We start from the raw sequence: 14,845 nt of genomic DNA, 5'->3' as shown, positions 1-14,845 counted from the left end.
AAACAATCCAGCGCAACCGGAAGAAGTAGATACATGTCTCCAAACTTCTACTTTAAACAAACATGTAATAGTAATAACGCTATGCTGAAGAGTTGCTGTTTAGTTGGTTGCACCAACAATAAATCCAAAAACGCTGATCTCCAATTTGTTCCCCTGCCGTGTCTTATAAAAGATCTAATAGAGGGGCTTTATGGCTCCAAGCTATAGACCAGACCAGCATCGTGTCATTGCCGAGGCTGACCTCCCTTTTGGGGGAAAGAAACTCGCTGTCACAGGAGAGAAAAAGAAGAAATACTGTTGTGTAGTAGGTGAATAAATGGCTAAATGATGCCGGTGACAGTGATTAGCATGGCTAGCTAATGTTAGCTTGAGTGGGAGGCTGCTGCAGTAATACAGTCATACATTAACATTATAGCAGCATCAGACTGTCGTCTCCAACTAAATCTCAGCCTATAGAACAAACAGTTGGATAATAACAGGTTGGTTATTTACAGACAACACTTAGCCTAATGTGATTCAATCAAATATGTATGGATATCTGGATAAGCAATATCCGGCCACTGTGTTGGACGGGGGAAGACTAATGGGACGTGATGGCGATCAACCGGAATTTATTAAGGTATTCCGAACACTCAGGTTCATGCAAGAAAGCAAAATAGTTATTAGACATGTGTATAAAACAAACATTTGTATAACAAGAGATGAATGGATACGAACTTGTCAAAATTACAATTCAAACATACGTCAAAATGCATTGAAGTTTATGGGATCTTTGGTTTTCTGTCCCCCAAAACGGGGCGCGGCCTTGACTTTTTGAGAAGTACCTGAATGCGCCGGTCTGATGTAAAGAACTCTGATATGATTGTGACACATCACGTCAATCTGTCATGAATCAGTCATTTCACTCAGGGCGCAACGAACCGTTCCTGCTGCTGCAGAATAATCTTGTAGTGTACTGTTTAGCTGTAAAATGAGAAAGTTTGTGACCCGGCTGAGATCAGTTGAGGAAATACCAAGCACCGCCCACCAGCCGGAGCAAACTTTCTTATTTTACAGCTGAACAGAACACTACAAGATGTTTCTGAACACATTTGAGGAGAAAAATCGGCATTACAGTAACATAATATTGATTCATATTTGATCAGTGCTGCCTAGTTTGACCGTTTGATCGGAGTTTGCGAGTGATTGACAGCTGCCTCCGTTGAATGAACAGCCAATAGGAATGCTCTCTCTCTGAAATGACCTGTGATTGTTTTTTCTAAAGCCTGAAAACAGAGCCATGAGGAGGTGCAGAAGTCTAGTTTTTCTCTCAGAGCACTTGAATTACAATATGCTGAAAGGTTATTATGGAATTGTTGCCCAATGAAGCCAAAAAATATTCCGCCTACCCCCACTTTAAACCTGTAGCCGTAGACTTCTTTCTGCATCCCAAATGGTTGAACAATCCACTTGCATACCCCCCACATACAACGTGGCAATACAAAGTGCATTTCAGAAAAGGTAAGGCTTCTTAGTGGGGTGCTCTTAGCAGCAGCAGCAGCAGCAGCAGCAGCAGCATTAAAACCTTGATTTCCACACTGCCGCCATCATTAGTATTATTCCTGCATAATTTTCTGGCTGTTAAATCAATTATGGAGGTCTCTAATCAACAGCACACGCCTGCAGGTACACTGGTGGGGATCTCTGAAAATAATGTGGAGTGATTAGAGGAGGAGCACGCCGTATGAAAATGAAACAACAGTTTAGTACGCTCAGCGTGTATTCGGCGATAGAAGAGGGGGCTGTTCAAAATAACAGACTCCCTTCAAAACACCAATCATACTGGACGTTTTGAGCTTTTGCCATTGTGTCCATGACAACCATTGTACGCAAGGCTTTGTTGGACATGTAATGGCACAGCCCGAGGATTGTATCACAGTAGGCACAAAGAAAATCCATTTACTTCATAGGACAACTGTAATAAGAGCATTTCATAGTGTGAAATAGGCGGCGTAATACATCTTCAGCCTTGGTGTGATGGGTTCTGGTCAGGTCTAGTTTATTTTTTTGTTTTTTTTCAATGTTTGGGAAATGTTCTACTTTCGTCCCTGATATTAGCTCAGCTGTCTGCTGTGAGGCTGCTGTTGTTGAAGCTGTACATACGAACTGGTTTTTATGGAAATGGCGGTGAAAAACATCCCTCTGTGATCGGCCCATCAAGCTAAACTCCGGTAGATGCCTCTGGCTACAAAGAACACAAGATGTCATTATTCGACAGGCAATTCCTTGGAGTGTTCATACTGTCAGTTTTGTCAAGGGTTTTGTGTTTATGTATGTTTTAACGTTTGAATGAAATGCCAGACAATTTTGCACCTTTGTGGACAAGTTGTATTGTATTATGATGTGATCATTAATACATACCGATATTCAAAGGAAATAAACTTATTCTCTTTCTTTTCGAGAGACGAGAAACATCTACTGTCATGTCAGTGTGTTGAGTAAAAAGCGGGAGCCGGGAGACGATTAGCTTAGCTTAGCATAAAGACTGGAAGTAGGGGAACAAGCCCCGTCTCCTAAAAACCTCATTCCCATACAACGAAACAGAATTGTACGTTTTGAGGGACACATATTTTGTCGCAGCTAGTGTTCGTTTTTGACGTATCACAAATTGTCCGCGAGAGTCCGCGTAGGGAGGAGGTCGGTGTTGTGGATGAGTCAACAAACACCAGACTTTCACCCAGGAGACTGGTGTTCGTGTCCCCTGTGAAACTAAACTAATCATGATGCCTTGTTTACTAAACGTAACCAACTAGGTTTGTTGCCTAAACCTAACAAAGTAGTTTTGTTGTGTTTTGATTCAATTAGGGCCAATTAGTCAATCAATTTAAAATATTTAATTGTGATTAATCGCATGATTGTCCATCGTTAATCGCGATTAATCACACTTTTTTATCTGTTAAAAATTTAACTTTAAGGGAGATTTGATCAAGTATTAATTACTCTTAACATGATATGCTTGCTTTATGCACATAATTCCAGTTTGAAGAAAATGTTCTAACTATTCCTTTAAATTAGATTTCTCTATGCTCACCTGGACTACACAGCAAATTATTGCAATACCTTATATCTCAGGAATTAATATATATCAAATAGGTCTGTCAAATTCACATCAAATGGAAAGTTTGCCACTGTTGAAACAGGTTGAAGATGCATTGTCAAATGAAGTGTTTTATGCCACTTGACACATACTGGTGATGGTATATGCTGCCTGTGACAGGCAGTATAACTAAAAACATGCCATTTTTTGATGTGGAGCATGCCCTTTAGTTGCGTTTCTTGTTGAGCTGTCATGAAATAACCGTGGCATTTAATACAGCTGTTCAGATCCAACCATAGCAAGCAGTCTTTTAAAAAGAATATCGACATGTTTTTGAATGAGAATCAATATGGCTCTAGGTCCTGGTATATGAACACATTTCCAAAAGCATTCTCCTATTTTAGTCCACGAGCAGCTCTGAAAGCACACCTGATACTACAGCGCTTAGCAGCAGAGGAAAAGAATTACAGTAAGAGTTTATGAACCATGGACTGACCTCTACGCGTTGACTGAAAGCCGCAGTCTCTAAAAAAACACATCTTTTACACTCATCTGCTACATGTCATGGTGCTGAGGGGAAGAATAAGAAGATAGAGAAAATCACTGAGCTTTTTACAGAACAGTTTGGCTATAGAACTGGCAGGACAGCTGTGTTAAAGCGACCGGCTGGCCCTGTGAAGAAAAGAAGCATTGAATCTTTTAAAATACACTTTATTATGTAGAAACCGAAGACAAAATGTACAATATTCACATTATAATGGCTGTTACAGACATGTGTTAATGGCGTTAATTCCACCAAAGGTTCCATTTCAAACAATAGAAATGTTAATTCCTTGTTCTAGTGTTGCAACAAATCAGTAGAAAAAAAACACGACATGTTAACATCAAGGAATACAATGGATGCTATGGTGTATTAAAAAAAAAAAGGCTTTTCGCTGTATTCAAAATGAGCCTCTTTATCCGCCCACTCACACATATGGGTAATGACATTGTGGTTTCAGCGAGAGGATCGGTTCAGGTCTTATTCTAATGGGATCTGCAACAGGGTCCACAAAACATCTGTACTTCACAGTGAGAATTAGCTTCATTATATTTACACAAAAACACTGACAGAACGCACAAAACAAGAAAAGTACAAAATATGACATGATTAAAACACTGTTTTAATCCATAGTTGTTAGTTGCCACTACGTGCTGCACAGTCTCAGCCTCTTTTTGTGAGGATTTAGATGTCATACAAACCATTTCTGGTGAAGTTAGCCACTTATAATTATCTTTAAAGGGTTGATTTGGAGACAGACGGGGTATGATTCAGTTTTGCTTTCCCTAATTATCACTGTTCATCCCTCTGACCCATTTTAATGCCGTACAATCAATCAGATGCGGATCTCTGAGAGGCTGATCGTGATCAAGGTTTCCCCCAGCAACCGCTAACTGACGCTCTCCCCTCTATTGAAGACAACATAATAATCTGATGCTTCGAATCATTGCACCAAGGTGATTTCCTTTAATGTCTTTAATTAAGTCCGTCCATATATTGTTTTACAACGCAATTAAGACCCCTTAGCAGTGGATCTCGTAGGCGACCTGTGATCCGAAGAGGAGACTCTGACTGAGGAAGAGCTCCTCTGGGTCTGTTGTTAGGGGTCCCTCGCCTCCGTCTGCCGGGTTCCTGCGAAGCCCCATCCCTCCCGATCTGGTCAGTGTCTGCACCATTTCGTGGTCCAGGAGAGCCTCCTTCATACCCTTCTGCTGGACGAACCCGCTCATCATGGGATACCTGGACGAAGCGGAGCCCGGGACGGGCTTGGTCCTGTTTAGCACGTACATCTCGTGGCCGTGGTCGTCGCGGTACTCCTCCAGTTGCGCGAAGGTGGTGGGTCCGTCGGAGTAGTCGTTCACGTAGAGGATGCTCTCTTCCTTGCTGGTGCAGTAGGAGCCGCCTTCGTCTTTGCGGTACTGCTGGTGGCGGGTGTAGATCATGATCAAGAGGAGGACGGCGGTGAGCGCCAGCAGCGAGATGCCGACGGCGATGGCGGTCTGTGTAGCGGGGCCGAGGGAGTAGAAGTCCATGCTGTCCTGTTCGTAGAGCAGCTCCTGGCTAACATCCAGAACCTCTGGCTGATAGAAGGAGTTGGATGAGGAGGAGGCGAAGGAGTGCACGTTCAAACGAGGCCAGAACTGGGATGAGTATGAAGAAGAAGACATGTTGACGGCCAGGTGAAAAGTAACTCTGGCGACGCCACCGGGGTTCCAGGCCTCGCACTCGTAGCGCCCAGCATGCGCTACAGTCACATTGCTCAGGAACAGCATGCCGCTGCCCATGTCCGGATCAAAGCTGTCTCTCTCGCCGCCCTCCTCAGCCCCACGTACAAGCCCCTGGATCCCCCCAACACCTCCAACCTTGATCCCTCCGCTGCTGGGCAGGGCGGTCACCACTCCTCCAGCTCCGGGCTTGAAGAGCTCACCGTTGGGTCCAAGCTCTTGAACCAAGCCTCGAGGTGATAGCTGGGCCTTGCCGTGGGAGGCTTTCTTCCAGGTCACCTGAGGCTGAGGGTATCCAGACGCCTGGCAGGAGACCCGGAGGCTCTCCCCCAGTCGCACGGTCAGGTGGCTGGGCTCGAGCTGCACCACGGGGGGGATGCAGACCAGGCTGTTGGGAGCCACCTCCACCAGGCTGAGGTGGGAGAGGCGAGGCGGCTCGGAGCACATCAGCCGACGCTGTTCGGCAGAGCTCAACAGACGCTGTCCGTCTTCGCTGATCCAGGTTCTCAGCCAGCCCAGGGCACAATCACAGCGCCATGGGTTCTCTGGAGGTGAGGAATGGAAGAGGAAAAGGTAAATGTTTCCAATGACAAGAATGAACCTTGAACCCCCAAATGTTAAGCCAATATGGCAGAGAATCCCTAAATCTGGGGACACACCAAGCCGACATGAAAAGAACTAGCGGTGACGAAGGCCACCAGTTGCGTCGCTTCACATTGCCTTTGTCTTGGCCAAAAAGTTGCACTGGAACACAGCGCAAAGACTACAGCCGACGGCCAACTACCACGTATGTTCTGCGCCTACGTGAGATGAAATAACTCCACACCAATATTTTGTATTTGTCATTCAAAAGGGAAACCGGAAGACTGAGGACTGTGGATATACAAGCCGTTGTAATGAAACGTACATGAAACAAAGCAGCGTTTGCCGATCATTTTCACACCACTCTCACTCACCACTTATCTTCATTGCAGATGGCCTTGTCGTTGTGAAAACATCCGTGGAATGATCAGATGAGATGAAGATGAAAAATGAAGAGCTTTCTCTGTTTTTCCTCCTGACTTTACTCGTTTGCTTGCTTTCCTCACATCCGTTTCTCTTCTCGTGCACTGATTCATTTAAACTGAACAGCCAATCAGAGTGAATTCTCTCACCGACAGGCGGCGCCGCCGATTCAACATGCTGAATCGCCCGAAAAAACTCTAACACAGGCAGACTAGAGCCGATAGTGCGGGACACACCAGAAAAACTAGGACACAGGGATGCTCACCGACGGCCCCAAACTGTCCATCGGCCGACAGTCGGCTTGGTGTGTCAGGGCCTTGAAAGTGCTCAGAAAGAAATCAACAACATGAAAAATTAGCAAACTCCATCTGCTGATGAAGATCATCTGATAAGATTGTAAGCTCCAAACAAGCTGCTAAATGGACATCGAGTTGGGTCTGTTTTCCAAGGTCAAGTATTAACTGTGAACCCCAACGTTTGAGCCAACATCGATGAGAAGTTCCTGAAGTGCAGAAGAAATGAAAATGTGAAGATCTACGATCCCATAACAGCTGAGCAAACTCTTATGAAAATCATGTGAAAGGATCGAAAGCTCCAGAACAGCTGCTAAATTAGCCTTGAGGTGACAACATTTTATTTTGTTTTGATAGTTGATAGTTTGTTGGAGTTCTTTTGGTGCCCATTGCGGGACTAATTGCCCTGGATAGGAGGTCCCTTTTGTAGACAGTGTTCCTTCAATTTATTCTGTAAAATGATGTCTTTGAGGGGATTTTTTTTCTCATTAAAAGGTTTATAGTTAGAGGAAACACTTTGATATGTAAAACATGTTTAATGGCACTTCATTTTCATTGACATGAGCCAGCAGGTCACGGCTGGAGCAGTGCTCTCAAAAGCAGTGTCAGTTTGTTGGAATTGTGGTATGGAAGCATTTTTCAAGGCTATTTAAAATGAAATTCAATCATGGAGGATTATGTCACATCACAGTGAGACATAATGTGTTGTAGTTGTTCCGCCTACCTGTGACACGGAGCACCTGCAGGCTCACGAGCGGTTTGAGTGATGAGGCTCCCAGCGTGCGGAGGTGATTTCTGCTGAGGTCCAGCAGGGCCAGGGATGACAGGCCAGACAGAGCTTGCTCCGCCAGCAGCTCGATGCTGTTTTCCTGCAGATGGAGTTCCTGCAGACGCTGCAGACAGCAGAAAGACAATAAAGCAGAGGAAGGAAAAAATGTTAAAGGAGGAAATGTCAGATGTAAAGACGGGATGACTCAATTCCACCTGACTCAGTCTGTACTGTATTACTGTACGGGTAGGGATTAGCCCGACATGTTGTCATGGATTGGATTTACAGTTGCAGACGTCATTCTATATAATCCACAAAAAAACATCCCATATTGGGTTAGCTTTAGCTTTGCTGGCAAAAGCTAAGCTTTTTTCACTTTACCAAAAAAGATTAGGGTTAAGGTTTTTGGAACGCTTAAAACAAAATTTGCATTAAACATTGCTGTCCATCCATCCATCCATCCATCCATCCATCCATCCATCCATCCATTCAGGGCTGGACAAATGGGGGTAGAATTCGTCAGTAGTGTGTAACGCAGTCACTCTTACTAGACACTTTCGCAGGTGGTATATGTATATGTGAATATATACGGGACGGGGGGTTAACTTGGCAGGTTAGGGACGGCCACTCGGTGGTGTGGGAGGATCCCCTTGTGGGACCTTGGGGGCATTTCCTATGTGGCGGTGTGCCGCAACCGGCTCTTGGTCAGCTTGGAAAGGCGAAGGTGATTCGCAGCAACTCAGTGGTTGATCAGCTCACGTAAAAGGCGTCAGGGGTCTGCGGCGATGTCGGCAACATACTCGACCCGTCTTGAAACACGGACCAAGGAGTCTAGGACAATATATATATATATATATATATATATATATATATATATATATAGCCTTTGTGAATATTTATATCCTATTTATGTAGTCTTGATTTGGGTGTTTACGAGAGGTGGGACCAAGTCATTGTAAGTCACAAGTAAGTCTTAAGTCTTTGCACTCAAGTCCCCAGTCAAGGCAGGCAAGTCACGAGTCAAGTCCCAAGTAAAGTCAGGCAAGTCCAAAGTCAAGTCAAAGTCAAAGAGTTTTGAGTCCTAAACAATTCATAATGCGCTCTTCATCAAATGTAATGACATCTTAACAGGGTAAAAACAAGGGAAAATATTAAGACAGGACGATAGTCTCATAAACTGGTCGATTTTTATCATTTAATGACGATTTGAAAAATCTAAAATCATGACCCATCCCTAATCCCTTCATTCCTTTATCTGAGCTCTCCAACCTGCAGTCCCCTGAAGGTATGGTCCTGCACTCGAGTGATCTGGTTCCCGGCAAGGTACAGGATCCGGAGGTGCTCCAGGCCACGAAACATGTCTGGGGTGACCAGATGGATGAGGTTTCCATTGAGAGCCAGCTCCAGCAGCTGCCCCTGGCTGAGGAACGCCCCGGGCTCCAGGGCCGAGATGCTGTTATTCTGAAGGTAGAGATAATGGAGGCTGCCGAGGCGAGTCAGGTCCTGAAGACGGATCTGCACCACAGCGTTGTCCTGGAGGAAGATGGTCTGCAGGGGAGACGGGGTAAATCTAATTAGTGGAGTGATCACAGGTTGATTGCTTTAGAGACACGGAGGAGGGGATGTGATGTTTGAATTGGTGTTTTTATTTTGTACAAGAAAGTGAGCGTGGCCTGTTGCTGTGCTCACTGAGTAGAAACATGTATTAACCATGAGGAGAGATTGCATTACCAACGCTATCTGCGCTCACTGGGCTGTGCAGAGCTTTGGATATATGTTAATGTAGGCAATACAAACAATGTGGAATGGTTCAGGATCGTCATAATAATGACTTGCAACGTGCTGCATTTTTTCCTTTTTTTGTGGTTCAGCTCTTTTGCCGAATGCTGCACAAATCACACAGACCTTGTCAGCAAACAAAAGAGTGATTGGAGCTACACGAGAGCTTGACCCGCAATGCATGGCGGTCCGCTTGATTGCTAATGTGCGTGCTATGGTGATGTCTTCAAAGAGGCAAACGCGGGGCCACGGGGTGAAGTATGATCGACGAGATAGACCTGCTGATTGAGGTTAATGGGACAATTTATGCGGGACATGCTTTGCATCAATATTCATGAGCTGCGGTAATGTTGGGGGGGGGCCTGAACCCGGGAGGAGAAGACGGTGTAATGTTAAACATCTTCTCAACAGATGATCAGAGGGTGTGCAAGAGTCACTTTCTGAGGAAGAATGAATAATTACACAGCCAGCGGCTCAGCCCCTCCCTCAGGCTTACATCAAAGAGGGTCACGGCGAATTGATTAACCACAATCATTTCAGGGTAATAAGAATGGATCACAGAGGGAGTCAACTGATACAAAACCACTGATGCTGGAGGAAGGGGGAGGAGAGGGCCAGCTGCAATACACTGGCAGCTAGTGCCCTAACTTATTGTCGATTGGCTGACTGACCTCGGTGACAGCGGGGACACCCTTTGGGATTTCTTTGACCCCGATGGATCCGCACTCCACTGTGAGGCTGTAGCAGCGGCAGCCGGAGGGGCATCCCGCGGACGGCCGAGGGACGAGGGCCGCGACGATCAGGACGAGTCTGGAGAACCGCAAGGGGACCATGGCGGTTTCACGGTAGAACCTACAGAGACAAAACCTGGAGAGAGGAAGAAACGAACGTAAGCATCAACTCAGTTACAACAACAAACCTTTTTCTTTTATACCCCTTTCACGGTAATGTATTTCACCCTCAAAGCAAAGATTGACAGTAGCTGCAGATGTGTTGTATATGCAGATGGCTGTGAACTGGCAAGGGAGGATTGATTAAAAAAAAAGCACGGGAACATAAGAGTATCTCCTTATCCCCCCACCTGTTTTCCATTCAACTGTGTCTATTCAGTGGAATTGCCGCAGCTTCTATTATGGGCTTCAATTAATTAAAGATGTGATAAAAAGATGTGCAGGTTGCCTCAAGGACCTCTCTGTTGTCTTTTTAATACATGCAAACACACTCCCTCTATTTCTGTCTCTCTCTTTGTCTTACAAAGACACACAAATGTGCAGCAAAGAGACACCGTTTTGACCCCTTTAAATCTGAGAAAGCACGTTTACTTTCTCAAAAGAGAACCACAAGTGACAACCAGCTCAAATCATCTGATCAAAAACATCCTGCTGCACCTTACAGCAATATCTTCCTTTGATATAAAACCCATCACTGAGCAACTCATCTGTACACCTTTTTTTTATTTTTTTATTTCTATACAGCCCTGGAAGGGATTTATTGTTCCGCCAGACAGTTTCGCATTGGACATCCAATATCATGCAGCCCAGCAGCGCTCGACAATAGTTCATCTGCGGCAGATCGCGTGGGGATACTGCAGCATTGGTTGGAGATAAAATACATGTTGAAATGTCACACTGAGCCCGTCACTGCTCCGGTGACAGCAGGTAGATTTATTGTGCTTTGCCGAGCCTGCCTGCCTCATTCTAGGGAATCTTCATCCAGTGGAGAAGCAGACGTCTCATTGATCCAATCTAAAGTCTCACATTGTTATAAAACATTCATGTGCACCCCTGGCCGTGTTTCCATACCCCATTAAGCCCGTCTGACTGAAAATTTCGATAGTTTGCTTAAGGTTGCCGAATCACCCAGACAGATAATTGATACCATTTACATCTCGCTCGGAATGACTCGGAGATCATCTAGTTTATTAATTATCAGAATGCACACAGATCTCATTACAGATGAGCGATGAAAGCGTGCCTGTGCCTGAAATACACTGTGACTGATAAATATTCAGTTCGCGGGGTGTTTTGTTCTGTCAGATTGATATCAAACGCGTCTCATTTTGTAGCGCTCTAATCCGGACCAATAATTTACTGCCTAAGCGCAAAAGCACTTATTTCAGCGGCTGACAAGTCATTCTTGGCGCAGTCCACGCTGCATTATTAAGCAAATGAGCAATGAACTGGATTTTAATATTGCATGTTTGAGCGCATTTACCAGGATAGCCGGCTAGATTAATACAATGTGACCTACATAAGCTGTTCAATCGTCTTCTCTCAGCGAAAAAAAACAGAGAGACACTTATTAACAAAAGCATGCCATTTCCTCTCCAGAGCTCTCCAAACAAGCGTGGAAAGAAATTATGTACTTCTATTGTTGGGGAGAGAAAACCACGAAAATTGAATTTTGAACAAGGCCTTGGTCTGTCATTGAGCTTTTGTTATTTCTCGCAGTGAGATGACTTTTAAATAGCTTTGACTTGCTTGAGAAGTGTCAGAGAGGGAGACACTCGCCTGCCCCCCGGCTAAGAATACACACGGAACAGGATGCGCGGTCTGATATTTATTGTTATATGAGCGCGACATCAATGCAAATGACACCCTGCCAGGTGGAGAAAATAGCTCATGCATTTCTCATTTCAGTGTCTTTAAAAAGCCAGAGCGGCAATCGTGCCACGCAGTTCAGTGTTAGGACGAGGCTGATGAGATGTGGAGACGGGGATCGACCTATGAGTTATCACGGTCTGCAAACAGAAAGGAGATAGCGACAAAAATAAAACATTCGGGGAGTCGTTTCTTTAAAGAGGACCTATTATGCTGTGGTGCTTTTTCCTCTTTCCTTTAGTGTGGTATATAGTTTTTTGTGCATGTAAAAAGTCTGCAAAGTTAAAAAGCCCAAAGTCCACGCCAAAGGGAGTTACTCTCCCCCACAGAAACACTGCTCCTGAACTGCCTGAAACACCTTGCTTTAAGTCTTGCCTTTTCTTCCGTAACGTGATGATGTCACCAAGTAACACATTTGCATAATACTAGGGCTGTCCCGAATACCATTTTTTGGACTTTGAAGCTTTGATGAGAAGCATTCGAAGGTATTTGAAGCTTCGGGACAGCGTCGCTGCTGCACAACTGTACACACAAGCACCTCTACACATATAAAGCGATATCTGTCTGAGAATAACTAATAATAAATCATGTTGAATATGAATCATGAATAATGTTGTGGAAGTATTCCTTATTTCATGGACTATTTGGGGATTTATACTTTATTATTACATACTTATTAGGGGCTGTAAATCAATTGAATTATGTAATCGAGATTAATCGCATGATTGTCCACAGTTAATCACGATTGAAAATAATAATCGCACATTTTGTATCTATTCAAAATGTACCTTAAAGGGAGATTTGTCAAGTACTTAATACTCTTATCAACATGGGAGTGGGCAAATATGCTGCTTTATACAAATATATGTATATATTTATTACTGCAAATATTGTCCAGAAACCCTCACAAGTACTGCATTAAAAAATATGCTCAAATGATAACATGGCAAACTGCAGCCCAACAGGCAACAACAGCTGCCAGTGTGCTGATTTGACTATGAGTTGCCCCAAACTTGTGATTATCATAAAGTGGGTATGTCTGTGAAGGGAAGACTCGTGGGTACTCATAGAACCCCAGAAAGCATTCAGATACTGATTTTATGGTCGATTACCATGGCAACGGTCGAAGCATTTGGGTCAGCCCTACCTAATACCAGTTTAGCGGCTAGTTTGGCACACTCTAAAACAACCTAGTTAGAGCGGAGCTGGAGCTGAATCTGAAGAGTTTGGTTTGGTTGACCAATCACAACTGACTGGACCAGCTGAACAATCAGAGCAGGCTGGACTTTTCCAGGGGGGACTTTCCACAGAGAGTGAAAAGAGGTGCAGCAGCACAGCCGGTATTCAAGTACGTACCTGAAAATAAGCATAATAGGTCCACTTTAAATAATGCTGCAACCTGTCTCGCAGTATATGCGATACTATTTCATATTCATTTTGCCCTCACTGTGCTCATCTTTTGTCACACCGATGTGGGATTTCAGTGGTAAGAGGTCAATTTGTTCATTTCAGTCTCGGTAATCCTCTGCGGAACACGCGTAATCTGCACAATCAGATGCTCGTTAGCTAAGCCGCTCTCGGCACTGTCGACGATTTCGTAGAGGGGGCTGCTTTGTTCGCCGTTCAGAAACGAGGTCAGCAATATACATCTCTATTGACTGTGTAAAAATGTGTAAATAGGATGATTAGAGCGTAATGCTGTGTACATAGGACTGAGGTGTTAAAGGAGAGCGGCTGCAAAGACCCGCCAGGGCAGATGCCAGTCAACAAAATACCAAAAGACATCTAATAAAATGCACATCACACAAAGCCTGTTCAGCATTCGGTGTCAGCATCTGCCTCCTAACATGCATCCACACACTCTGCAAACATTATTGTGTGCTGGACTCCAGCAGAGCAACTTGGAGTTTGTTTGTTTGGGCATTTCTGAAATTACAATTGTCTCTTTCTTCTTGACAGAGCTCTTTGTTTTCACGCCCCAAACAAATCATCCTCCGCTGAACAATCACGGTCTGTCTGGCCAAAACATTAACAGCAGAGAAAATTCACAGCATACCACTCGCTGCTATGACTTCCTCTCTTAATTTTTTGTAACCAAAGAGGGTGGGAGTTGATGTGTCAGGAGGTGCAGCAGACAGTCAAGAGTGCTGGAGGCAGATGCAAAGTTCACATCCCTTTGCTGCCACCGATGCAGGTCGGCCTCATCCGTTGTTATGGTAACTCTTGTGATGAGGGAAAGTCTGCTCGCGGGGCCCGAAGGCCAACTCGCAGTTTCCTGTGAGCCGGTGTTAGGCAAACAGCTCAACAGAAATAGAAGCTGTCATTTCCCGGGGAAAATTGCTCACAGGAGCTTGAGCTATGTGATGACCCCGAGCTAAATCGTAAATTCTCTTTCTCTTTCTCCCGCTTGAACTTTTCCCCCTCTCCTTTCTCCCCCTTTTTACTCTCTCCTCCCTTCATGGTTTCTCTGAAAGCCTCCCATCATTTTCCGCCTTTCGCCTCGTCTCTGACCTCTTTCTTCTCTCATCCCTTGTCCTTGCGCGCTGACTGACAGGTGCTAAATCATTTGTCTCAGAGCATCCTTTTGTCCACAAATAGACTGAGGGCCGAGGCACGTCGAGAATACTGTGGCACTAAACCAAGAGTAGCACACCGACTTTGAGCGATAGTCTCAACCGCGCTCATGAACATGCAGAGCACGCCTACGAAGTAGCACTTGTACACTAGCCACCAACATTTTCAGGGACACACACACTCTGACTGGCACTCACATGCTTATGCACTCGCACATCCTGCCCACTACCAGCAGCAGCCATCATCATTCACAGACACAGACCCAAGTCAGATACAAACTGGCAGCCATAGAGGCGCTCTCCCTCACACACACACTCGCACATATTTTTTGTGTCAGCGGTAAAGGAAGCTCTGCTCAGTTAATAAGCCTGCATTGATTTCTTTTACTTTGCCACTACTACTCTGTCCAGCTGGGCTCCGCAGTCATTGATTTTCACCGTGAAAGCAGATGTTGGGGGGGTGGGATTGCATTTGTGAATGTCTC

The 14,845-nt window shown here is 44.8% G+C and overlaps 1 protein-coding gene across 3 annotated transcripts in view; it reads right to left on the bottom strand.

The window, feature by feature from the left end:
- Nucleotides 1-3,771: 3,771 nt before the first annotated feature.
- lrrc24 (leucine rich repeat containing 24) overlaps nucleotides 3,772-14,845 on the bottom strand; it is a 31,595-nt gene continuing 20,521 nt past the window's right edge. For all 3 annotated transcript variants that reach the window (XM_074650298.1, XM_074650297.1, XM_074650296.1), the window contains 4 exons: nucleotides 9,859-10,054; nucleotides 8,678-8,956; nucleotides 7,364-7,532; nucleotides 3,772-5,886 (listed from right to left, as the gene is read on the bottom strand). In XM_074650298.1, coding sequence (XP_074506399.1) covers nucleotides 4,640-5,886; nucleotides 7,364-7,532; nucleotides 8,678-8,956; nucleotides 9,859-10,020 — 1,857 coding nt within the window. In that variant the 5' untranslated portion in view covers nucleotides 10,021-10,054 and the 3' untranslated portion in view covers nucleotides 3,772-4,639. The remainder of the gene's footprint in view (nucleotides 5,887-7,363; nucleotides 7,533-8,677; nucleotides 8,957-9,858; nucleotides 10,055-14,845) is intronic.

The sequence above is a fragment of the Sebastes fasciatus genome, chromosome 11, assembly GCF_043250625.1.
Source record: "Sebastes fasciatus isolate fSebFas1 chromosome 11, fSebFas1.pri, whole genome shotgun sequence".
In the NCBI taxonomy this organism is placed as follows: domain Eukaryota; kingdom Metazoa; phylum Chordata; class Actinopteri; order Perciformes; family Sebastidae; genus Sebastes; species Sebastes fasciatus.
Note: the sequence above shows the minus strand (reverse complement) of the source record. Positions and strands in the feature narration are given on the sequence as shown.